General features: G+C 41.7%; 1 protein-coding gene across 1 annotated transcript in view; it reads left to right on the plus strand.

Annotated features, from left to right (window-relative positions):
• Positions 1-25,222, plus strand: part of dnah10 (dynein axonemal heavy chain 10) — a 29,081-nt gene that overhangs the window by 1,421 nt on the left and 2,438 nt on the right. Inside the window, exons 3-70 of the mRNA XM_050050026.1 lie at positions 36-144; positions 234-349; positions 489-699; positions 961-1,118; positions 1,344-1,574; positions 1,772-1,962; positions 2,138-2,336; positions 2,457-2,651; positions 2,838-3,008; positions 3,839-4,015; positions 4,128-4,286; positions 4,396-4,562; positions 4,653-4,804; positions 4,915-5,079; positions 5,167-5,374; positions 5,496-5,652; positions 5,754-6,233; positions 6,337-6,495; positions 6,592-6,708; positions 6,808-6,910; positions 7,028-7,206; positions 7,300-7,511; positions 7,665-7,825; positions 7,988-8,217; positions 8,295-8,417; positions 8,510-8,743; positions 8,880-9,103; positions 9,614-9,883; positions 9,992-10,175; positions 10,307-10,441; positions 11,360-11,512; positions 11,718-11,906; positions 12,068-12,214; positions 12,727-12,918; positions 13,053-13,171; positions 13,255-13,413; positions 13,528-13,663; positions 14,004-14,126; positions 14,208-14,339; positions 14,467-14,683; positions 15,129-15,248; positions 15,360-15,505; positions 15,585-15,737; positions 15,835-16,095; positions 16,176-16,348; positions 16,437-16,530; positions 16,784-16,951; positions 17,054-17,242; positions 17,683-17,854; positions 17,948-18,151; positions 18,230-18,310; positions 18,506-18,703; positions 18,829-18,990; positions 19,107-19,281; positions 19,974-20,155; positions 20,248-20,384; positions 20,473-20,690; positions 20,851-21,072; positions 21,266-21,413; positions 21,573-21,852; positions 21,963-22,192; positions 22,987-23,260; positions 23,374-23,478; positions 23,592-23,746; positions 23,830-23,984; positions 24,178-24,361; positions 24,503-24,703; positions 24,982-25,191. Of these exons, the coding sequence (XP_049905983.1) occupies positions 36-144; positions 234-349; positions 489-699; positions 961-1,118; positions 1,344-1,574; positions 1,772-1,962; positions 2,138-2,336; positions 2,457-2,651; positions 2,838-3,008; positions 3,839-4,015; positions 4,128-4,286; positions 4,396-4,562; positions 4,653-4,804; positions 4,915-5,079; positions 5,167-5,374; positions 5,496-5,652; positions 5,754-6,233; positions 6,337-6,495; positions 6,592-6,708; positions 6,808-6,910; positions 7,028-7,206; positions 7,300-7,511; positions 7,665-7,825; positions 7,988-8,217; positions 8,295-8,417; positions 8,510-8,743; positions 8,880-9,103; positions 9,614-9,883; positions 9,992-10,175; positions 10,307-10,441; positions 11,360-11,512; positions 11,718-11,906; positions 12,068-12,214; positions 12,727-12,918; positions 13,053-13,171; positions 13,255-13,413; positions 13,528-13,663; positions 14,004-14,126; positions 14,208-14,339; positions 14,467-14,683; positions 15,129-15,248; positions 15,360-15,505; positions 15,585-15,737; positions 15,835-16,095; positions 16,176-16,348; positions 16,437-16,530; positions 16,784-16,951; positions 17,054-17,242; positions 17,683-17,854; positions 17,948-18,151; positions 18,230-18,310; positions 18,506-18,703; positions 18,829-18,990; positions 19,107-19,281; positions 19,974-20,155; positions 20,248-20,384; positions 20,473-20,690; positions 20,851-21,072; positions 21,266-21,413; positions 21,573-21,852; positions 21,963-22,192; positions 22,987-23,260; positions 23,374-23,478; positions 23,592-23,746; positions 23,830-23,984; positions 24,178-24,361; positions 24,503-24,703; positions 24,982-25,191 (12,141 nt within the window). The remainder of the gene's footprint in view (positions 1-35; positions 145-233; positions 350-488; positions 700-960; positions 1,119-1,343; positions 1,575-1,771; positions 1,963-2,137; positions 2,337-2,456; positions 2,652-2,837; positions 3,009-3,838; positions 4,016-4,127; positions 4,287-4,395; positions 4,563-4,652; positions 4,805-4,914; positions 5,080-5,166; positions 5,375-5,495; positions 5,653-5,753; positions 6,234-6,336; positions 6,496-6,591; positions 6,709-6,807; positions 6,911-7,027; positions 7,207-7,299; positions 7,512-7,664; positions 7,826-7,987; positions 8,218-8,294; positions 8,418-8,509; positions 8,744-8,879; positions 9,104-9,613; positions 9,884-9,991; positions 10,176-10,306; positions 10,442-11,359; positions 11,513-11,717; positions 11,907-12,067; positions 12,215-12,726; positions 12,919-13,052; positions 13,172-13,254; positions 13,414-13,527; positions 13,664-14,003; positions 14,127-14,207; positions 14,340-14,466; positions 14,684-15,128; positions 15,249-15,359; positions 15,506-15,584; positions 15,738-15,834; positions 16,096-16,175; positions 16,349-16,436; positions 16,531-16,783; positions 16,952-17,053; positions 17,243-17,682; positions 17,855-17,947; positions 18,152-18,229; positions 18,311-18,505; positions 18,704-18,828; positions 18,991-19,106; positions 19,282-19,973; positions 20,156-20,247; positions 20,385-20,472; positions 20,691-20,850; positions 21,073-21,265; positions 21,414-21,572; positions 21,853-21,962; positions 22,193-22,986; positions 23,261-23,373; positions 23,479-23,591; positions 23,747-23,829; positions 23,985-24,177; positions 24,362-24,502; positions 24,704-24,981; positions 25,192-25,222) is intronic.

Genomic DNA, 25,222 nt, shown 5'->3' on the forward strand with positions numbered 1-25,222 from the left:
AAATATGTAACCCATTTCTGGTTTTGTGCTTTCAGAGGCTTGAGATCCAAGTCGTCTATCACGTTGAGCTTCATGTGTCAGTTGACGAATTCCCGGAGAGGTTTTGTAAATCCCATGTCTTCTGCTTCATCAGGAACACAAAGGGTGAGGTGACAGATCAGTATCATTATGCTCAAGCTTCAGTTGCACATAGAAAGGATTAATCAAGTTATGGTTATTTGTGTTTGAAATAGACACCATTGTTGAGCCATCGGACATGAAGGAGGCCGGTAAGCTGATGCCCAGGCTATTTGAGTTTGGCATGCTAAGTGGAGCACCCCCTCCTGTGTTGCAGAACAAACTGGCCAATGTAAGTATAATGAAAAACAAAAAACAACCAACTGCAGCAACTTACAACCAGAAAACTGTCAACATCAACCATTTCAGAGACTTTGGATTTTTTTGAATAAAGAATATCGGAGGCATATTTTCACTGTGTCTCTCGTCAGGTGTATAAACCCTTGCTTACGGCCCAGGTGGGGCTGACTGGTGCAGGTTATGAAAGCAGAGCAGCTTCTCCTCAGGAGAGCAGTGAAGAGGATAAAAAGGGGAGTCTGGTGAAGTCAAGTGGGCAAATCCCGATTCGTGATGAGTTCCTCAACAGGACATACAAGTTTTTGGGAATGGTCAACATAACTCTCACACACCTTCAGATTCAAGGTTTGTTTTATTAGACACACAAAGAGCTTATTATTTAAAATTTCAGGAATTTATCAATATTTGACCATTAAGATACAAGTAAATATTTTATTGTATTATATTTTATTTGTTTACTGTAAACTGTTGTGTAGAATGTTCTCTTAGCTTTTAATTCAGAAGAACATAAAGTACAGATGAACATCATTTGAGGGTTTCTTTTGAGTCAGAAAATATAGAAAAACCAAGCCCAGTACAATCTAAAGATCAGTCTCTTTGTTGCAGATGATGTTTCGCTTCACATCCCTGAGCTAGACCTTGAGCCAGAGGTGGATGTGCTGCTGTCTAATCCCGAGACCGTGGAGAAGTTGGAGCAGTGTGTGATGAACTGGCAGACTCAGATTGCCATTGTTATTGAGGAGCAGCAAAACAAAAAGCCACAGGTTTGTGAATCTCCCTGTACTCAACTAAGGCAGGCTTGGTGGTGTCAGCTGAAGGTTTTGGGGATAAGCCCAGCAATCACATGTATAGCTGCTGCTGAAATGTCTGAAATAATACCAAGAAATTAAATCCCTGTCAGCTCAAAATTAAATTATTAGGTAGAAGAAAACATAAACATACACAGTTATATCTTTAGACCAATGTAAACCGTTTTCATTTTCCTCCAGGCACCTGGCCCTTTGGCTGAGACAGCTTTTTGGCAGGAGCGTGCATCAGTCCTGAGTGCTCTGAGTGAGCAATTCACTCAGCCTGTAGTAATGAAAATCTTGGAGGTGTTGACCAAAGCAGATGCAGGCATTGTTCAGACAATCAAGGGAATGGTTGCTGAACTTAATAAATTCCGTGCGGAGGCAGACGATAATCTACGCTTTCTCAGCACACTGGAAAGATACTTCATGGTGAGCTGCACTTTTTAAAATTGCGCTATTGCTGTAATACTGGCTTACTGTTTTCTCTGTTAACAATGAACACGGTAACTGCCAAGATCTTGTGGCTACAAAAACACACCTGCCAAGAATGTTTTTTTGATCAGAAATATGACTACAGAATCTAGTCTCACCTTCACTTGTATGAAAGTCACCATTGTCTGTTGTAGAATCTGGGTACTGGAGCAAATTTCAGTGTGATCCTGGAGACCATCCCCCCTCTGATGGACACCCTGCAAATTGTGTGGATGATCTCTTGTCACTATAACACAAATGAGCGTATGGTCCCTCTAATGGAGCGTATTGCCTGGCAGCTGTGTGAACGTGTGGCTCAAGTCATTGATGTCCATACCCTATTCAAGTATGTGTAGACACATTTAAATTTTACACTAGAGGTTAAGATCTCAGATAGAGTTTAAATGTAGCTATATTTCATAATGTATATAATAATATTGGTCACTAGTCAGAATTCTTTTCTTCAAGTAGGCTGTTTTGTGCTTTCAGTATAAATTAACAATGTGCTGTGCCTTGAACAGAGATAACAGGGACGTGGCCAAATCCAAGGTGCATGATGCTAAGCAGGTCCTGGATCTGTGGAAGTCATCCTACTTTGAAGTGCGTGCTGAAATTGAAGAATCAGGCAGGGATCCACGCTGGGAGTTTGACCGTAAGAAACTGTTTGAGAGGACTGATTACATGGCTTCCATCTGCCAGGACCTGTACAATGTTTTGCAGGTCTGTGTACACACACCTTGTAAATACCGATTTCTCACTCAGTTACTGAACATGAGAAAATATTAAAAAAAAAAGCCACTCAGGTTTTTGAAAGAGTTCTTCCTGATTTGTGTTTTGCAGATTTTGGAGGAGTTCTATAACATTTCTGGTCCAGAGCTAAAAGGTGTGACCCATGACGCCAAACGCATTGACGAAGTGCTGTGCAGAGTGGATAGTCTGGTTTTGCCGTTTGAAGCGGTCAGTTTTGATCCTTTCAACATCTGTAAGAGAAGCAGCTGGAAAATGATCATGCAAGACTTCGACACTACAGTGCAGGTGAATTTAGGACATCTGGAATGCAGACGTGGTGATGTTTGATATGAGATCTAGGCCAACATAACAATCTAACTAAGCATGATAGCATCAATGTGCTTGTCAGTTTGTGCAGTTACAATTGCATGATTTTCTCTGTGCTATACCTCAGTCATCAAGCTGATTCACTCCTCACATGTGTCTGCTCAGGCTATCGAGGCAGAGGCCATCAACTTCATTGATCAGTCTTTTAAGACACTGCGCTCTTCAGCTGCTGCCTTTGCCATGCTCCTGAAATTCAAACACATCCGCTCCAGAGAGGCCATCAACAACCATTTGATGAGGAAGTTTAATGACATCCTGGCTCAGTTTTGCAAAGAGGTACTATATTGTAAAATCAAGAAAATGTGAAAAAAAGTTGGGACACTTGTAAAATGTAAATCAAAACATAATGCAATTATTTGCAAATCCAAATGACCAATATTAGATTGAATACAGTCCAAAGACAAGATATTTAATGTTCAAACTGATGAACGCTATTTTTAGTTTTTTTTTTGTAAATATACACTAATTGTGAATATAATACCTGCAACCCAATCCCCAAACCATTTGGACAGGGATATGTTTACCACTGTGGGACATCACCTTTTCTTTTACTAAAACTCAGTTAGCATTGGGATCTGAGGACACTAATTATTGAAGTTTTGAAAGTGAAATTCTTTCCCATTCTTGCCTGATATACAACTTAAGTTTCTCAACAGTCCAGGGTCTCTGTTGTCGTATTTTGCACATCATAATGCACCACACATTTTCAATGGGTGACAGGTCTCGACTGCAGACAGTGCCAGTCTAAAACCTGCATTCTTGAATGCAGGTTTTAGTATTAGATGGGCTTAGGTCCAGAGAAGTTGGTGGCATTTCTGGATGTTGCTGATATATGGCTTTAACTTTGCATGGTAGAGTCTTAACATGCATTTGTAGATGCAGCAAAGAAATGTATTTACCAACAGCTGTTTTCCAAAGTGTTTCCGAGCCCATGTAGTCATACTCTTTATACAGTCATGTTGATTTTTAATGCAGTGCAGCCTGAGGGGTCGAAACTCATGGCCATTCACTACTGGTTTCAGCTTTGCCCCTTATGTGCAGAGATTTCTCCAGACTCTGAATCTTTTGATGATATATTAGTAGAAGTATTCTTGTTTTGTTTGTAGGTGGATGGCATAAATGAAATCTTTGAAGCAAAAAAGGACAAACCACCGTTAAATAAGAATGAGCCTCCTGTGGCAGGAGCCATCAGATGGGTCCGATTTCTTTTCCACCGCATCAAACGCACCATCCTTTCCTTCCTGGACGTATCAGAGATGCTGGAGAATGAACAGAGTAAAGCGGTGAGTTATTTTAATGTTGCACAGCTGTGAAGGGGCAGTGTGAATATTGAACTGTTAAGACACCAAAATGTTATTGAAAGCCTTTATGTGACTTTTGCTGCTTTTCACTAAGGCAAAGGACAAGTACACAGAAATTGCAGTGAAATTTAGAGACTATGAGGTGAAGAAATATGAGCACTGGCTGGCTGAGACAGAATGCACCTTGCCATTGCTAATGAAAAAACACCTGTTGGTCATGATTACCAGTGAAAACCAAAACCAGGCAGAGCTGGTATGTATCTCTCGCTATTTATTTGCTTATAACTGTTACTTAGTATTGTGCTAAATACAGATACAGAAACTATCACTCAATTTCCTGTTTTGATTTTTCTCATTTTAAGGATGTCCCACCAACTGAAAGCAGCCGACAGCGAGGCGTGCAATACAATGTGAACTTTGCTCCAGAGATCAGGGAAATTATTTCTGAGACAGAAAACCTTATATCACAGGGCTACTCTGTGACTGATCTGCCTCATACTGTTGCTCTACAGGAGCGCAAATTAATCAGGTAACGATAACGACTGGTAACTGAATATCAAACCACGAAATCACTGATTGATGTAATCTGTTGCCTGACCTGTTTCAACCTTGGTTTTAGGTATGCGAATGATCTGAACAACCTTGTCAACCGCTACCACTCTGTGGTGGACAGCCTGAGTGAGGCAAAGTTCATCATGCTGGCTCAACAGATCAAAGCCGTCAATAAAGAGATGTTATTTGGATGCAAAAGACTCAACTGGAATTCGTTGGGTATGATGCATACAGAAGCTGAAATGTTTGTTTCCTCTGATTTATGCACACTTGGGATCTGATAAAATTAGTCTTTAAATTGAAATCAGATAATGTGGGTTTAATTTCAGGCATCGCTGACTTCATCAACCGAGGCATGCAGGCTGTCGCTAAGTTTGAGTTAGTTGTCAGTCAGATTCAGAAGAATGAGAGGGACATTGAGTCTAAGTTGCAGTCCATGGTGATGGCCAACTTACTAAAATTTCCAGTCCCAGAAAAATCAAACGACTTACCAGGTAGGATATTATTTCATTACATAATAATCATGACATTATAAGAATTCAAACTTATTGTCATTGACTTGATTGCATGTTTTTTTCAAGGTGTCAAGGAGTTCTGTGAACGCATCGAGCAAGAGCGGGTCAAGACTGTGAATTTGCTAAGTAGAAAGTATGCAGACATTGGACCCCTCCTCACAAAGACAGAACACTTATTCATGGAAACCAGCAGTGGCAAAGCAAAATGTATGGCAGATTATTACAAGTACTGGGAACGCAAGGTGCTAGACTCCCTTACAAAGATGGTGCTGAGGTAATTACGTGATATTAATGTTTTTATCTACTTTGTGAGCAGTAATATTCGCTGCTCATGTGAAATCCACAATATCTGTCTCAACTACTGTAACATTCCTTTTTTTGACTTTCACATTAAGGAACATCCAGGCCTTTAACATGGCGCTGATGGGAAGTACCGCTCTTTTCCAAGTTGATGCCATTCTGTCTGCCCCTAAAATTGTGCTGCAGCCCCAAAGCAGTGAGATCTATTGGCTGATCATGCAGTGTATCAGAGACTGTGTAGAGAGCACCAAGGTAGTGTCATCATGATTCTCCCATGTGTCACTGCATTAAAGAACATTTGTAATCTAGCACTAACAATGTGACATCATTCTGTCAATATTGTTGTGTTTCAGCAATTTGTGCGTTGGATGCATGGGACCTGCATTGAGTGCCCTCCACAGTGTGTGGCTGGTGAAGACGAGGAGGTGACATTCACCTTCTACAGTGACGTGAAGCAGCATCCTCAGATAAATGAGAGCGCCATGACAGTGTCCCAGAACATCCAGCGTCTGCTCTTCTCTCTGGATCAGTACCTCGTCCACTGGAAACGCTATCGGCCCCTTTGGGAAAAAAACAAAACCATTGTCAATGAAAAGTTTGCTGCAAGAAATCCATCCTGTGTCATGTACGATGATAAGCTGCAGTTTCTTTCTGGCATCAATCAGGAGGTGATGCTGGAGCCTCTTTTTAAGAATGAGCACATCATCCATCTAAACCTGGAGCCTCTGGCTCACACAGTACGGGACACTGCTGAATCCTGGATCAGTTCACTAGGTAGCATGCTCAACAAGCCTGCCAAAGAGGATCTCTTCAACTTAAGAGATGAATTCATGGTATTGAATCATGCTACACTATTTATACCATGTTTTTTGTATTAAATATTCTTTGATTTTTATTTTACATATGATTCACCCTTATGGTTATTTCATTCAACAGCAACTCTCTAACAAGCTAAAACAGAAACCTGACACGTTTGAAGACCTGACGTCTGTCCTTGGCACCATCGCAGACATCAGGGACATGTCTCTAGATGTGGAGATGAGATTCACTGACATCCAGGAAAGATACAGAACACTGGCAATGTACAAAGTGGAGGTAATGTGTGTTTAATGTTAAACAATTATTCATTGAAGGCATAAGTTGATATTGTTTCCGATGTTGAACTTCTTGTGTTCTACTTTGTATCATTAGGTCGGAGAAGATGAACTAGAGCTGGTGGCCAGCATTGCACAGATATGGAGCGACCTGTTTGCTGAATCCAGACAAGTGGATCAAAGTCTGAAGGATGTCAAGATATCCTTCACTGAGGTAAGAAATCCAACCCACACAATCTCCTTAGAGTACATTTGTTTTTTGTAATTGTACTTTTACTGCTCTCTTTCCATTCTCCTTCCATCACACTCAAAGACTACAAAGGACAAGATTGAAGAGTTTAAGCAGGAGTTATGTATCTTTGCTGAAAGCTTCAACATGCATGGTCCTGGAGCTGTGGGAGACGATTTGGACAAAGGTACGGTACTTGTGCACTTTAACACTGGCTTCCTTTGTTATATCCAGAGCAATAATATATGATGTTACATTTTGAAATCCAGTGGAGGAACCAGTTTCCCTCTTTTGCTCTTTGCAGGACTGACCATTATGGAAATATATGAGGCAGATCTTGCCAAGATAGTGTCAGGACGGCAGGAGCTAGCTAATGCCGAGAAGCTACTGGACCTTCCAGTCACTGTGTACCCAGAGATTATCAGCATGCAGAAGGACATGATGGGCTTGAGACAGATCTATGGTGTCTATAAAGCTCAAAAGGTCGGATGTGGTTGCACGTTTGGACACATTACACGGAATTCTGGTCAACATTGTTTTTCGAGTATTTTGTGTGTTTGTCCTTACATCTTTCAGGATGCAAAGACAGAGTGGTCTCAGACACTGTGGGCTGATTTAAACATCCAGCTGCTACAGGAGGGTGTTGAGGGTTTCATCAAAAGCTTGAGGCAGCTGCCCAAAGATGTGCAAGCATTACCTGTGGCCTTCTTCCTAGAAGGACGTATGAAGGAGTTCAGAGAGTCTCTGCCTCTTCTGCTGGACCTGAAGAACGAGGCCCTTAGAGACAGGTCAGTCTGTAGATTGACACCAGAACCTAACTGAGATAAATCTCATGCCCAAAACAACGTGAAAGTAGAGTATGAAAATGTATGCTGACCAGGATATAATGATGATCAATATATCAACATCAAATGAATGTGTTTTTATATTTTGGACCACAGACACTGGAAGGAGCTGATGGAAAGGACCAGCACTAAATTCGAGATGAACCCTGAGAGCTTCACTCTGGAGAACATGTTTGCTATGGAGTTGCACAGATTCGCAGATGTCATAGGTGACATTGTCACCTCTGCTGTAAAAGAGCTCAGTATTGAGAAGGCAAGTTTCCATCTTTGTGAATGATCGCAAACTTGACTTATGGATCAGTTGTATCAGTTTATTAGTAAAATCACGAATACACTTAAAACATATTATTCATGTGTGTGTGTGTGTGTGTGTGTGTGTGTGTGTGTGTGTGTGTGTGTGTGTGTGCTTTTTCAGGGAGTGAAGGAGGTGGTTGAGACCTGGGAAAAGATGAAGTTCAGTGTGCATCCCTATTTCAAAGGCACCCAGGAACGTGGTTCTATTCTTGGTGCAGTGGACGAGATCCTGCTGAATGTGGACAATGACGCCATGAACTTACAGAGCATGGCAGGCAGCCGTTTTGTGGGACCTTTCCTTGGTACCATACAGCAGTGGGAAAAAGACCTGTCTCTGATCAGTGAGACCATAGAGGTCAGTGAGAGCGGCCGCAGCTCCCATCACTTTAGCTGATCCATGAAACCCCTACTAAAAAAATATTTCTTGCACAGGTGTGGTTGCTGGTACAGCGAAAATGGATGTACCTGGAGAGCATATTCATTGGTGGAGACATCAGCTCACAGTTACCGGAGGAAGCCAAGAAATTTGATAACATTGACAAAAAATTCAAAGAAGTAAGTGTTGCCATAATACTGGCCTGATGAAAGCAAAGTACTCTGATACTGGACATGTCAAAGTAACATTGTCTTCTTCATTTTTTGTGTAGATAATGAATGAGACTGTGAGGGGTCCAAATATTAAGCGGTGTTGCCTGATTCCCAACCGACTAACAGACCTGCAGGCCCTGAGCGATGGTCTAGAGAGGTGCCAGAAGAGTCTTAATGACTACCTGGACTCCAAGCGCAATGCGTTTCCTCGCTTCTTCTTCATCTCAGATGATGAACTGCTCAGCATTCTGGGGAGTAGCGACCCTGCCTGTGTCCAGGAGCACATGATCAAGGTATCACCCCACTACAAATAAAGGAGAAGGGATGGAGAGGATATTTTGGCATTGTTCTTTAAAGTGGGGATGAGGAGGATCACTGTTTGTCATGTGTGTGAAACATTTCCTATTTTTCTTTTCTTTGTTCCACAAGATGTATGACAACATAGCATCTCTGAGGTTCGATGTGGAAAGCAATGGAGAGACTGTAGCTGGAGCCATGGTATCTGCTGAGGGTGAGGTGATGGAGCTGAGGAAGCCCATCCCAGTGGAGGGCAAGGTGGAGGAGTGGATGATGGGAATACTACAGGAGATGAGGAGGACTAATAGACTTATCACCAAGGAAGCAATCTTCCGCTACTGTGAAGACATGAACAGGTGTGTGTAGATACTAAAGCTATCAAAAGCGTCAATACTTTTTTGATACTACATTTTTAAAATGATACAATCTCTGTTAATTGTACAGTGGATAGTAATGAAAGTACTTAAACTATAAGATATACAGTCAACCCAAGGCTGCACAGATGAAACAGCAGAAAAGAAAATCAACTGGTCCTCAACCTGTGGCTGTTACAACTTTGTTTTTAGTAACAAACCCACCAGGTGACAGAAGACGTGTGCTCTGTCACTTTTCCTACCAACATTCTGTAGAGGTTGTTAATTTAAAAGAAAAAGAAGAAAATGATCGTCTTTCGTGTGCCTTGGAATTTTTGCCATGGTGTAGAAAGAGGTATTGAGTATGTTGTTTTATACTAGCATTGTATCGAAGTGTAAAATTCTGGTGCTACGGTGACAACATCTGTAGATACTACATGTGTGTGAGCAATTTTGACAGTATCTGTGTGTGCACATGAGCCACACTCATTTTGCCATTCTCATTTCTCTCAGGATGGACTGGATGTTGCTGTACCAAGGCATGGTGGTGTTGGCTGCAAATCAAGTGTGGTGGACCTGGGAGGTAGAGGATGTCTTTAAAAATGTGAAGAAAGGAGAGAAGCACGCACTGAAGAACTATGCTAAGAAAATGCACCAGCAGATTGATGAGCTGGTGACACGCATCACACAACCTATGAAGAACAATGACAGACGAAAGATAAACACAGTGCTTATCATCGACGTCCATGCAAGAGACATTGTCGACAACTTTGTGCAAGAGAGGTAAGCTTAACCATTGGCAGTTTTCACTTTTTTTAATCGCACATCACAGTGTAATTCATGTGTTTGAAGGTGAACTTGAATAAGATACAATTTGAATTCTCTTTCCAGTATAATGGATGCACAAGCGTTTGAGTGGGAAAGCCAACTCAGATTCTACTGGGTCCGGGAACAAGACAACCTATTTGTGCATCAGTGCAGCGCTTCGTTCTCTTACGGCTATGAATACATGGGGTTGAACGGTCGATTGGTTATAACCCCACTGACAGACCGTATCTACCTCACCATCACACAGGTATGAGAAGCTTTGAAAATTTGTATTAACCAGACAAAGTCATAAAATACCCAAGCCATCTCATGTAACTTGTTCTGTCGGCTTGTTTTGACAACATGTTGTCTGTATGTGGTTGTGTATTTGTGATGCAGGCCCTTTCCATGTACCTGGGTGGAGCTCCAGCTGGACCAGCTGGTACAGGAAAGACAGAGTCCACCAAAGATCTGGCCAAGGCTTTTGGCCTGCTCTGTGTGGTGACAAACTGCGGTGAGGGCATGGACTACATGGTAAGAAGCCTTCACTTAAAGAGCCAGCTGCTACTCAAAAATATCTTAGTACGTTAAAGCAATGTTTGGTAACTATGAAAAAACTTTGTATAATTTTTGCTGAAACTGTGACAATATTCTGAAAGACGTACATGAAAAAATAAATGATCTCCCTTCTCCTCTTCCTATGGCCTTTAATGGCCTTCAGTAGAAGCTACAACAGCGGCGAGAAACAACCAATTAGAGCTGAGAGTCTCTAACGCAGCTGTCAATCATGTCATTCAGTGCTCATTAACTGCGGTTAAACTGCCAAACCAGGCAGCGCTGATCAAAATGAATCAAGATTTTGTAACTGCATTGCCTGTTTCTGGCCTCCAATGTTTTCAGAAACATATGTTAGTGTACTGTTCAGCTGTAAAATAAGAACGTTTATGACCCGGCCGCAATGTTGGAAACAGTCAACCAAAGTACCAAGCAGTGCCCAGCGCCAGGATCAACTTTCTGATTTTACAGCTGACAGTAAAATAATAATGATAATAATTCACCTCAAAGACATTGCTATGTGTTGTTTCTGACCAAATCATGACTAAACATTTTAATTTACAAAAACAAATGTTTTTAAAGTAAATTTTTTGGGACTCTGACATAAAATCTAAAAAATGCAGCGACACTTGAATAACAGAGGGTGTCTGTAATCATTGTGCATGTGTATTTATGGTATGTTTATGCACTCCTATGCATGTACTTGAAAAATACAGCATAAATACAGCTGTATGCATTTACTTCATTGCTGCCAATGTGCTCACTTGCATCATTCACATGTTGTTTGTATGGTCTGTTGAGTGTGGACTTCACTCTGTTGCACTTTCTGCTAGGCAACATAGCCACTCTCTTTTTTTATATACATCTTTAACAAATACCTGTCCTCTTTGTGTGCAGGCTGTGGGTAAGATCTTCTCTGGCCTTGCCCAGTGTGGAGCATGGGGCTGCTTTGATGAGTTCAATCGCATTGATGCCTCAGTGTTGTCAGTCATCTCCTCCCAAATCCAGACTATCCGCAAAGCTCTGATTCTACACCTTAAAAGTTTTTTTGTAAGTCTGTTGTGGTCATGCAGAACCAGTTATAAATACATTAAAGAAAAAAACATCCAGTTTTCATATAAATTAAGGGATATTTCATAGAAGGTTATTTTACTCATGATATTTTAAATTGAGAACTTGCTTTTTTAGCTTATATGCAGAAAAGTTTTTGAACATTATCCCCCTAAATCCACCTCCTTCTCACTGTGCACATCAGTTTGAAGGGCAAGAGATCAGCCTGGATGACCACATGGGGATTTTCATTACCATGAACCCAGGTTATGCAGGACGCACAGAGCTGCCAGAATCAGTCAAAGCCCTCTTCAGGCCTGTGGTGGTTATCGTGCCTGACCTGCAGCAGATTTGTGAGATCATGCTCTTCTCTGAGGGCTTCCTAATGGCCAAGGTGTGGGACACACGCATAAAAACACAAATTGATTTGAATATTTTATGGTATTTTAAACAACAGTTTTTCATATAAACATGCAAAAATCTGTAACCGTTGCGTACCTACACTTGTCATTTTATTTTTTTAGGATTTTACCTCTTCAATTTTGTTCAATTCAGATGCTGGCAAAGAAGATGACAGTGCTGTATAAGCTGGCTCGTGAGCAGCTGTCCAAACAGTCTCATTATGACTTTGGCCTGCGAGCTCTGAAGTCTGTTCTGGTGATGGCAGGAGAACTGAAGAGAGGCTCACCAGACCTCAATGAGGTAGAAAACGAACATTTTTCAAGTTTCATCCTCTGATGAGAAAACTTCTCCTTTTTGGCAACACTCAATATGGAACAAAGAATCTATTTATTTGTGTTTCTCGGGCATACATTAAAGCTTGATTTCTGTTGGGAAAATGCAACAGTGAGGTCTGACGATAAAGATTCAGACAGTGTCTACCTAACATTTTGCAAGTTGAAATGTCCTAATGTCACAGATAATATGAGACAGAAATACTTTTGGTATTATAGTAATTTATTACAGAACTATAGGTTTCAGAAACATTAAAAAAGAAAAAATAGTCTGAGGTCACACATCTAAAATTGTATTTGGCTGAGTGATTTTTGCTGAAAACACTAGAGGTTCATTTGACAAGACAGATTTTTTTATCTTGAAAATATTCCCCGCTTTAATCCTTGTGAACATATTATTTTGCTCTGTTATGAGATTTTGTAATGGTTTGTGGTCTTTTGTCACTAATTTGCTGTTATTTCCATCTCTCCTCTCCACAGGATGTGGTGTTGATGCGTGCTCTCAGGGACATGAACCTGCCAAAGTTTGTGTTTGAGGACGTGCCCCTGTTCCTCGGGCTGATCTCAGATCTGTTCCCTGGTCTGGACTGCCCTCGTGTTCGCTATCCCAACTTCAATGATGCTGTGGAAGAGATCCTGCAAGAGAAAAAATATGTCATACTGCCTAACCAGGTGTCTCATTTGGGTCTTAGATTTGAGATGCAGGCTTTCCTACAATACTTAAGATGTTGAATTGCAAAGATTTAGTTACAGCATGTGAGTGTTTACATGTTGATATGCCCTATTCTTGCTGTCTGTGGTTTCAGGTGGATAAAGTGGTGCAGATGTATGAGACAATGATGACCAGACACACTACTATGATTGTGGGCCCAACAGGTGGAGGGAAATCAGTTGTCATCAGCACATTATGTCAAGCTCAGACCAAGTCAGTTTACATCACCTAAGTTCACACCACGTTACTGATCTTTTGTGTCAGCAGTAATGACCTTTATTTTATCTCATTACCAGATTGGGATTGCATACCAAGATGTATCCTCTGAATCCTAAAGCCATGAGTGTCATTGAACTTTACGGTGTTCTGGACCCTGACACACGAGACTGGACTGACGGGATCTTATCCAACATCTTCCGTGACATCAACAGGCCTACTGACAAAAAAGAGCGAAGGTAAAAAAAAAAAATTGAAGGAGACTTTTAATCATTCAGTGGAATATGGTGATGTTCAGTAGCCAGTAGTATTCATTCATTCATACTACATGAAAACATGAATTTGATTCACAGGTACATCCTGTTTGATGGGGATGTGGATGCTCTGTGGGTTGAGAATATGAACTCAGTGATGGATGACAACAAGCTCCTCACTCTAGCCAATGGAGAACGGATTCGTTTACAGAGTCACTGTGCCCTGCTGTTCGAGGTTTGTCTGAATTTCAAGATGGCTGTCAGCAGAATACCTATACTGGTTGTGGCAAGATGGTAATCCTGGATTTGCAAAACTCTTGTGAGTCTCTTTAAAATATTCTTGTCTTGGTGTTTCATGGTGTGACAACACTGTGGTTAAAGTCTGGTTAGGTTAAGACACAAAAAGCACTCGGTTAGAGTAAAGAATTATGGTTTGGGTTGAGATGGTCGCTTGAAACATTGAACATGAAATCTCACTGGAGTTTTTGCAAATCTAGGGTTACCGTGTAGACACAACCCACTTTTCTGCGAAGCAACTTTCAATGCAAAAATGTAAGGAAACTTTATCATCACAGGTTGGAGATCTGCAGTATGCCTCCCCTGCTACTGTTTCCCGCTGTGGGATGGTTTTTGTTGACCCCAAAAACCTGAGATACACCCCATACTGGCGGCGATGGGTGAACAACAGGCCTGAAAGGGTAAGAGGAAAAAACATACACTATGTAATAATTGCACTTGCTCATAAATTGATATCTCAACTCTGTTTGTTTTTTTTTTAGGAACAAAAAGTGCTCAACAAACTGTTTGAGAAATATGTGCACAGCTCCATTGACATGATTGTGGACGGTATTGTTGATGGCAAACAGAGCCAGAAACTGAAGACTGTTGTCCCTCAGACAGATCTGAACATGGTAGGTTAATCTCATCCCTCTCAAATATACCCCAGCACTAGCAATGTTGTATTTATGCATGCAGATTAGTACAGTGCCATATTCAGACGACTGGGATTAAGTGTTTATTTGTTGGCTATGTGTTTAGGTGACTCAGCTGTGCTTGACTCTGGATGCACTGCTTGAGACAGAGAGCAGCAGCGCTGAAGTCCTGGAATGTTACTTCTTGGAAGCTCTGTATTGTTCACTGGGGGCCACACTGTTGGAGAGTGGCAGGATCAAGTTTGATGAGTTCATCAAAAGGCTTTCCTGCTTAACCACGGTGCACGATGAGAAAGCCCTGGCTGGGCCTGGTGAGATCCCAGGTAAAAAGTTCTAAAATTACCATCTGTTGTCAAGATTGTGTAGTTTTGATAACACCCTTTTAGGTACAGTTTATAACTAACATTTAATGTTGTATAATAGGGTAGTGGTTCTCAATTTTTTTTTTTTAAATAATGTACATTTTTTCAGCCAAGTGTCCCCTGGCCAGCACAAGATATTTTTGGTAGAAACACACAGTGAACAAACATTAACGTATTTGCATTTCATTTGGCAGTTGACAGTCTACAGCAGTTAACGATTGCATTGAAAATAAGAATACTGAAATTAAAATGTGGTTATTAACTTATTATAGTATAAGTACTTTAGGAGTTATGGATGACTGATATTTTTTAAATTAACATTTTAAAAAATCTCATTCTCCACATGAATATTTCCAAGTGCATTTGTGATCTTATTATTGACAACAAAATGTTTGCATCCATGCAGGATACCTCCCAACTCTATATGATTTCCATTTTGATGGAACACAGGAGAAGTGGGTTCCCTGGAGTTCCCTGGTCACCAAATACATCCACGACCCTGAGATGAAATTTGCTGATATTCTAGGTAAAGAGTCAAAATCAAGTATCTTGCATTCATACTTATGAATTTGAGCTTTTTGGCCCTCCTGAGCTCCTTCTGCCACTTTGACTCCATGATCCTCCATTTTTGCTTCAGTGCCAACTGTAGACACCACGAGAACCAGTTGGATCCTGGAACAGATGGTGAAGATAAAGAGGCCGGTGCTTCTGGTTGGAGAGTCTGGCACTTCCAAGACTGCCACCATTCATAACTTCCTTAAGAACCTCAATGCAGATACAAGGGTGAGTTCACCATTCAACCATGCACATGCACATTTGATATGCGTCTCAATTTGTAACATTTTTTCCCTTCTGTTTCTAGATCACTCTGATGATCAACTTCTCATCCAGAACAACTTCGATGGACCTGCAGAGGAACTTGGAGGCCAATGTGGAGAAAAGGACCAAAGAGACCTACGGGCCTCCTATGGGAAAGAGACTGCTGGTCTTTATGGATGACATGAATATGCCAAAGGTTCCTGCTCCAAGCTCTCAACCAAGTTTCTTATCTTCTTCACTCTAACAGTGCTTGTATGTTTGACATTATTGTAATATACTGTATGTTCATGCAGGTGGATAGTTATGGCACTCAACAGCCCATCGCACTTCTGAAGCTGTTATTGGACAGAGGAGGCATATATGACAGAGGAAAGGATCTGAACTACAAAATCCTCAAGGACCTTGGTTTTATTGCTGCTATGGGAAAGGCAGGAGGTGGGAGGAACGACGTGGATCCCCGCTTCATCTCGCTCTTCGGTGTCTTCAGCATCCCCTTCCCTGCAGTGGACTCCCTCCACCTAATCTATTCTTCCATTATCAAAGGCCATACCAGAGTGAGTTTCTCTTTCCTGCAAAAATCAGAATCTCAGTCATTCATCTCATCTGGTTTAATAAACTTGGTCAAATCTTTCAGGCATTTGAAGACGCCATACAGAAGGTTTGTGATAAAGTCACTGTCTGCACACTGGAACTGTACAACAACATCATTAAAGATCTGCCACCCACGCCCTCCAAATTCCATTACATCTTCAACCTGAGGGACCTGTCAAGAGTTTACAATGGACTCACCCTTACCAAACCCGACAGGTCTGATCTAAAACATTCACTCTATTAACAGACTAACAGAGACTCTGCAGTTTTTAAATGTATTTGCTTTGCTTGTCCTCTCTAACAGGTTTTTGACTGTCACCCAATTTGTGCGTGTCTGGAGAAATGAGTGCCTGAGAATCTTCCATGACAGACTCATTGATGAAACTGACAAAGCCCTGGTAATAATTATTAGTAATAGTAGGAGATGTTTACCAGAGCTGCACAATAAATGTTTTTTATTTTCATTGTCATCTCTACATCATCTTGCGCGATAAACACTTCATTCAAGTGGAAAATTGCAATTCAAAATGCAACTATAATTTTTTTTTTTATTGTGCCTTTTGTGTATGTGAACGTTATGTGTAATCGTTCCTCCAACTGTAATTACAAATGTAGGCTCAAAATCTCTACTGTATACTGAATTGCCACCAGGTCCAAGGCCACATAAAGAACCTGATAGAGGAGCATTTTAAGTCAGACACTGAAGCAGTCATGAGGGACCCAATTCTTTTTGGAGACTACAGAACAGCCCTCAGTGAGAGTGAACCCAGGGTCTATGAGGACATACAGGACTACGATGCATCAAAAGCCCTGTTTCAGGTATTGTCAAGCTATTAAGTGTGTTATTAATTGTGAGTGGTGTTCTCAAACTAATACTTGACAGTCTTTAAATATATTGAAAGACCTTTTTGCATCCTGCAGGAAATTCTAGAGGAATATAACGAGAACAAGTCGAGGATGAACCTAGTACTGTTTGACGATGCTCTGGAACATCTGACCCGTGTGCACCGTATCATCCGCATTGATCGTGGCCATGCACTGCTCGTTGGTGTGGGGGGCTCTGGCAAACAGTCCCTCACCAAGCTAGCTGCCTTCGCTGCCGGCTGTGAGGTTGTAAAACACACTCATACATAAGGCAGAGCAAGTTAACTTTTTATAACATTTTCACTACTAGACACCACATGTCATGCCAAGCAATGGAGGAATATGTACACAAAATACACAACATTTAGAATATTTCCTTTTGCTGCCATAAGAATGTTGCATCTTAGTTGTGAATATTTGACTCATAAGTTCAGTGAATCACTGGAACAAGAAGATTTGTAATATAGTTATAGGGGACACTGTCTTCCAATGTGGAAACAAAAGTGTTCTACCTTTAAACCTACTGGAGGAGAAATTGAAAAGGAAAATAAGAGTTTAAGAGGTTCGGCAGCATCAAGCTATACCTTTTTAGTCATCTTTTTAAAAGTGGGTTTTAACTCTGAGTTCTGTATTGTAAAACATCACATACTGAGTAATCTCAAAAACCTGGGATCTGTTTTTCACAGGTGTTTGAGATAACACTGAGCAGAGGATACAGTGAGTCAAACTTCCGTGATGAGCTGAAAGCACTGTACTTGAAGCTTGGCATTGAAAATAAGAAGATAGTCTTCCTCTTTACTGATGCCCATGTTGCTGAGGAAGGCTTCTTGGAACTCATTAACAACATGCTCACCTCAGGTTGGATCGCACTTAAACTTGCTTGCTCACACTACATTTATTTTTTTGTAAAAGCTACAGCGGTAGTACTGTGATGATGCTCTCTCTTTATAGGCATTGTTCCTGCATTGTTCCCCGATGATGAGAAGGAGTCTGTTCTCAACCAGCTTCGCGATGAGGCTCTCAAGATGGGAGCAGGTCCTTCCAAAGAGAGCGTGTGGCGGTATTTTGTCAACAAGAGCGCCAACAATCTGCACATTGTTTTAGGCATGTCTCCAGTGGGGGACACCCTGAGGACACGCTGCAGGAACTTCCCAGGTGATATGCAGTGTCAGGCTTCACTTGATGTTATAATAATGTCAGATTTTATTCACTAATTATAATTTTTTTCCTCAGGACTGATGAACAACACTGTGATAGACTGGTTCCTGCCATGGCCTCCACAAGCGTTACTTGCAGTGGCTCAGTCTTTCCTCGGTGTGTGACACTGGGTCTTAAGTGATAATTGAGAGCGATTAATTCTGTATCAGTCTATACATTTGTTTTAGGAAAATCCTGCATAGTATATATTTTAGGGGCTTACTTTCCTTGCTTTGACAAGACCTACAGCTGGACTATTATTCCTACATTTTGAGATTTTGTTTTTTATTCTCAATGTTTTTCTTTCTACAGGTGAATGTCCAATGATTCCTGAGGCACACTGTGCAGCAGTGATAGAGCATGTGTGCATGGTCCATAGCTCTGTGGGTGACTATAGCAAGCTATTCCAACAGAAACTCAGACGGTGTAACTTTGTCACTCCAAAGAATTACTTGGACTTCATTAGCACCTATTCTAACCTCTTGGAGGAAAAGGACCAATATATTCTGGGTAAGATGATGGAACATATTATAAGTCTGTGCCTCTGTGTGAAAGGTTCAACTGGTGCCACACCAGTGTGATATGTTTTTGATTATTTGAGACTTTTTTTGTTAACTAGTTCTCTCCTGTTCCAGCTCAGTGTAAGCGTCTAGAGGGAGGTTTAGACAAACTTAAGGAGGCCAGTGAGCAGCTGGCTGAGCTGAATGTCAAACTAGCAGAGCAGAAGGTGGTCCTTGCTGAAAAGTCCACAGCTTGTGAGGCCCTGCTGAAAGAAATTACTACAAACACAACTGTAGGTCAGTGAGTACCTGCATCTCTCAGCTCAGGGTTATGATAAACACAGCGTACGTAGGCTTCCACAGCTAAACACAGCTGCTGCAAACCACCTAATGAATAACGTTTTCTTTCCTAGCTGAGGAGAAAAAGACTCTGGCTGAAGACAAAGCCAAAGAGATTGAAGAACAGAACAAAGTGATATCTGTTGAGAAGAAAGAAGCTGAAAGTTCCTTGGCTGAAGCCCTGCCGGCATTAGAGGCAGCCCGCATTGCCCTGCAAGACCTGGAAAAATCTGATGTCACAGAAATCCGGTCAGCTCTTCTCTTCACTCAGAGCATCGTTTTCATCATATTTGAAAATGTTAGCAATAATGGCCAAATTCAACAGGATGAATTAATAAACAGTAACATCTGTAATGTAGACAAAAATAAAATTGTAAACCTCTAGAGAAAACAAATGAAAAGTACTGTATGTGGGATTGATCAATATTTTAGAACAGGGGTCTTTAGTGTCTTTCAGGCAAAAGTCCCCTTAGCTGAAAGAGAGACAGAGCAAAGACCCCCTACCACATATATTGTATAAAACTTAATTGCTTATTGAACTGGGTGGATGGAGGTTGTCGGGCAGGGGGCCGTATCACCCTCAGGTTGCAGTCTTGACCTTGCTTTTCAGGTAGGTGAGGGAGGAAAAGGAAAATCCACTTTCACAAAGTTGTTGGAAAAGGAAAAATATGTTGGATTTATGTTAATGTCTATTTTCAGACATATTTTAATTGAAGAATGTAAAACAAGAATCAAACAGTAAATTGGCAACCCCCCTGCAGCAACTCTGAGGACCCCCTAAGGGTCGCGGACCCCTATTGAAGACCCAGGTTCTAGAATGTTTAATTGAGCACTGATCAATTATGCAAAACCAGGACTTGACATACCTGATCATAAAAGCATGCCATGTCTTAATCTACCCTTCCTCTCTATCTCCCTTTCTCTGCTGGCCCATCATGCAGATCCTTTGCCAAGCCACCCAAACAGGTGCAGGTGGTTTGTGAGTGCATCCTGGTGATGCGTGGCTACAAGGAGATTAGTTGGCAGTCAGCCAAGGGGATGATGTCAGAAGCCAACTTTTTGCGCTCACTGATGGAGATGGACTGTGATTCCATTAATAACAGCCAGGTCAAAACTGTCAAAGGTAAGTCGGGTTCATAATCTATGAATAATATGAATACTAATGACAGCAGCAAGTATGCTACAGTTATTGTCTTTGCAACTTTCCCTGGATAGGCTTCCTAAAGAACCTCCAGACCAGCTTTGAGGAGATGCAAGCTATCAGTAAGGCTGGCTCGGGAATGCTGAAGTTTGTCGAAGCTATCATGGGTTACTGTGAAGTTGCAAGGGAGATAAAACCCAAGAGAGATAAGGTAATGTGAGGTTTGCATATGCTGTTACATCATGCTCTCAAAGAAGGAACATAAATTAAACAGTTACATTTCCAATTTTTTTTTTTAGGTGGCACGCCTAGAGAAGAACTTCTTTCAGAGTAAGCGGGAGCTGGAGAGCATTCAGAGTGAACTTAACAATATCCAGAAAGAGTTGCAGGCTCTTGGAGAGAAGTACGAAGCTGCTATCAGTGAGAAACAGCTGCTGCAAGAGGAGGCTGAGCTGATGGAGAGGAGGCTGATTGCGGCTGACAAACTCATCTCTGGCCTGAGCTCTGAGAATGAACGGTGAGACTGTAAAAAATGCAACAAATGGAGTCACAGCACTTAACCTAACCAACCTTTCTAAGAGTTGCTCATTTGTTTCTTTTTAATCTTTGTTCATAATTCTTTTGTGTCTCCACCTGTCTTTCTTTACTACTCCCTCTTTTCCACTATCCCCACTCAGGTGGACACAAGATTTGGAGGAGCTGAAGCAGCGGCGTGTGCGTCTCCTAGGTGACTGTCTGATCTCTGCTGCCTTCCTGAGCTATGTAGGGGCCTTCAGCTGGGACTTCAGGAATGAAATGGTATACCAACTCTGGGTTAAGGATGTGCAGGAGAAAGGCATCCCCTTGAGCCAGCCTTTCAAAGTGGAAAGTCTTCTGACTGATGAGGTGGAAATCAGCAGGTGAGACGGAGTGTGTTCTCATGACAGTTGTTGAAACATGAGAAGACAATATACAATGAGTTTGTCCAAACAAATGACAGGATTTAGGCATTGTGGTAGCAGAAAACATGTCTGTTGCACATATGTATTTTTTTATTTTGGCTGTACACTGACTACAGAGCTAATTATGTGTCAAATAATTCCTGTGTGACAGATGGGGCTCAGAGGGCTTGCCTCCAGATGAGCTGTCAGTGCAGAATGGAATCCTCACAACCAGAGGGAGCCGTTTCCCCATGTGTATTGACCCACAACAGCAAGCCCTCAACTGGATTAAGAAGAAGGAAGAAAACAATAACCTCAAGGTTTAAGAAGTTTCATTCTTGTCCAAGTTTTGTGTCAATACTGCTCACAAGTCCCAGAATATTTTGCTGCTTCGCACTGCTGTCAGCCCTAGAATCAGCACTTAAGAAAGAGACGCAACGTACGGTCCTGACAGTGTCATCATGCTTTTTTTCCCCCAGATCTCATCTTTTAATGATCCGGACTTCCTGAAGCAGCTAGAGATAGCCATCAAATATGGCTGCCCCTTCCTTTTCCAAGATGTAGATGAGTACATCGACCCTGTCATTGACAATGTTCTGGAGAAGAATGTGAAAGGAGTAGAGGGCAGACAGGTCATCACACTGGGTGACAAGGAGGTGGACTATGATCCCAACTTCAGACTGTACCTCAACACCAAACTGTCCAACCCTAAATACTCCCCATCAGTGTTTGGAAAAGCCATGGTCATTAACTATACTGGTAAGAGTCTTTGGCATGGTGACTATAGTTTCTGTCTGAAACATGTGAACACCATGCACTAAATGTTTTGTCTATTGGTGTCCATTCATTATATCTATGTTAACGTTTAGTGACCCTTAAGGGTCTGGAGGACCAGCTGCTGAGTGTTATCATGGGCTTTGAGAAGAAGGAGCTGGAGGAGCAGCGTGAGTATTTGATCCAAGAGACAAGCAACAATAAGAAGCTGCTGAAGAACCTTGGGGACTCTCTGCTCCGAGAGCTGGCCACATCTACAGGCAACATGCTGGATAACACAGAGCTGGTTCAAACATTGGAGGAGACAAAGTCAAAAGCTAGTGAGGTGAGTTTGGCAACAGAAAGCATCAGTGAATGGAAGAATAGCATTTTCACTGAGGTCATTAATCCTAGTTTTTCACCTCAGGCAGCTTGCGAAGGTGAAGCCTTTTCTTGCACATCAGCACTTTGAAGCAGTAATCCATGCCTTCATCACATCTCGGCTGGATTACTGCAATGCACTTTATTTTGGAGTTAGCCAGTCGTCCCTTGCACGTCTCCAGTTAGTTCAGAACGCTGCCGCTCATCTGCTAACTGGAGTACGAATGAGAGAGCACATTACACCCATCCTGGCCTCCCTCCACTGGCTGCCTGTGCACTTTAGAGTTCATTTTAAGATCCTTTTATTTGTTTTTAAATCTTTAAATGGCCTCGCCCCGCCCTACCTCTCTGAGCTTCTTCACCCCTACGCCCCTGCCCGGTGCCTCAGGTCAGCTGATCAGCTGCTCCTTGAGATACCGAGGTCCAAGCGAACGCTTAGAGGAGACTGTGCATTCTCCGTTGCTGCTCCAAAAATGTGGAACAATCTACCTCTGCACATCAGACAGGCCTCCTCACTGTCTGTTTTTAAAACCCACCTTAAAACCCACTTTTACTCACTGGCTTTTAACCCAGCATGAGACCTTCCTCTGTTTTTATTTGTTTGTTGCTGTTTTTATTGTTTTTTGTTTTAACTGCTTTTTATTATCTCACTATTTTGTTGTTTTATGACCTCCTATGTACAGCACTTTGTTTCAGCTGTGGTTGTTTTAAAGCGCTTTATAAATAAAGTTGAGTTGAGTTGAGTTTTATCCTTGTCAGGTGTTTGAGAAACTGAAGTTGGCTGAGAAGACATCTGAAGACATTGATAAACTCAGAGATGGCTACCGACCTGCTGCAAAGCGCGGTGCTGTCCTGTTCTTCGTACTGACAGAAATGGCTGTGGTGAACAGCATGTACCAATATTCTCTAGCCTCCTACCACGAAGTGTTTGACTATTCACTGCGCAAATCTCTGCCTCACTCCGACCTGCAGCAAAGACTGAAGAACATCATGAACACTCTGACATACAGTGTTTATAACTATGGCTGCACAGGTAAAATGATGAAAATTGAATAATGTAATGGATGGAAAATAGCACAGTGTTTATGATTACTTTGTGGATAATTTAACCTCAGCTGACTACATAGGTATTGCCTGCATCCTTAGGTCTGTTCGAGAGGCACAAGCTGCTCTTCTCCTTTAACATGACCATCAAGATTGAGCAGGCAGAAGGAAGGTCACCTCAGGATGAGTTGGAGTTCTTTATCAAGGGTAAGTTATCCAGAGACGTTGAACTCCACTAAAATGTTTACAGAGATTACAGTGATCACAAACTCAGACAAATATCAAGGTCATTTACTTGTTTTTCCACCTCATGTGTAAAGGTAATCTTTCCTTGGAAAAGAGCACACACAAAAAAACCTGTGACTGGCTTGCAGACCAGGGCTGGGAGGACATAGCTAAACTAGCAGAGCTCTTTCCTGAGCAGTTTGGCTCTTTACCTGATGATGTGGAGAAAAATCCCACTGATTGGAAGTCTGTAAGTGACCACAGTGACAGGAATTATCATAGGCATTTTACTTAATCGGTTTAGAGTGTAACCCTGATTCTTTTTCTCCCCAGTGGTATGACTTAGATGCACCAGAGCAGGCTCCATTCCCCATGAAATATGAGGAGAACCTGTCAGCTTTTCAGAAGCTGCTTTTGCTGCGCTGCTTCCGTGTTGATAGAGTCTACAGAGCTGTGACTGACTACGTCACTGTCATCATGGGCGAGAAGTGAGACTGTTGCTATTGCAATAATCAAGTTAATGATATATATATACAGTATATGTATGCATGTATATACACCACTGTCATGAAGGTTAAGTTGATTGAACACAATTATTATACAATGTTTACAGATGATATAATTATTTACACAGAGAGAAATCAAACCCTGAATCCCTTTTTTCCTTCTGTTTCTACTCAGATATGTGCAGCCCCCTGTGATCAGCTTCGATGCAATTTATGAACAGAGTACACCTTCCTCGCCCATTGTCTTCATCCTGAGCCCTGGCTCTGACCCAGCCACTGACCTCATGAAACTAGCAGAGAGGTCAGGCTTTGTAGGCAACAAGTTTACCTCCCTTGCTATGGGCCAAGGCCAAGAGAAGGTACTGAAGATTTCTTTTCCATATCACACTATCAAAGCTTTAAATGTTGTCAAGTGGAATAATTAAAGGGATCGGGAAACAATCACACTAGTTAACAAGTAAAGATGTTGAGTGTAATTGTCTTCTCTAACCGTGATAAAGGTGGCACTGAAGTTGCTAGATAGGGCGGTGTCCAATGGTCAGTGGTTGATGCTGCAAAACTGCCACCTGCTGGTAAAGTGGCTGACGGAACTGGAGAAGGCCTTAGAGAGGATCACCAAGCCCAACCCCAACTTCCGCTTGTGGGTCACCACCAACCCCATCAAGGATTTCCCCATTGGCATACTGCAAAAGTCTCTAAAGGTGAAACACATTTTCTCTTTACCCTTAGCAGTGTTTTCTTTCATTTTTAATTTCTTTTTTTAGGGTTTCTAAGATCCAGTTATGGGTGAAAGGATTTCCTGAAATGGGTGTTGTATTTGAAAGTTTTTTATTAAGAAAAACAAGTCCTAAAAGCCTAATTTGAGACCAAATGACTTGTTGAGAGTGGTATTTGAGTGGTAAACTTTTTGCAGAGAAACCACAATATTAATAGAGACAGGGGTTTAAAAATGTCACATGTACTTTAATATTGTGTGCAGGTAGTGACGGAGGCTCCCAACGGTCTCAAGCTAAACATGAGAGCCACATACTCTAAAATCTCCCATGAGACCTTGACGGCGTGCCCTCACCCTGCCTTCTGCAGCCTGGTGTATGTGCTGGCCTTCTTCCATGCTGTGGTGCAAGAGAGACGCAAGTATGGCAAGATTGGCTGGAACGTCCCCTACGACTTCAACGAGTCTGACTTCTTTGTAAGTGGCGTGGGAGTCACTTTCACTATTT

The sequence above is a fragment of the Epinephelus moara genome, chromosome 8 (genome assembly GCF_006386435.1).
Source record: "Epinephelus moara isolate mb chromosome 8, YSFRI_EMoa_1.0, whole genome shotgun sequence".
Lineage (NCBI taxonomy): Eukaryota > Metazoa > Chordata > Actinopteri > Perciformes > Serranidae > Epinephelus > Epinephelus moara.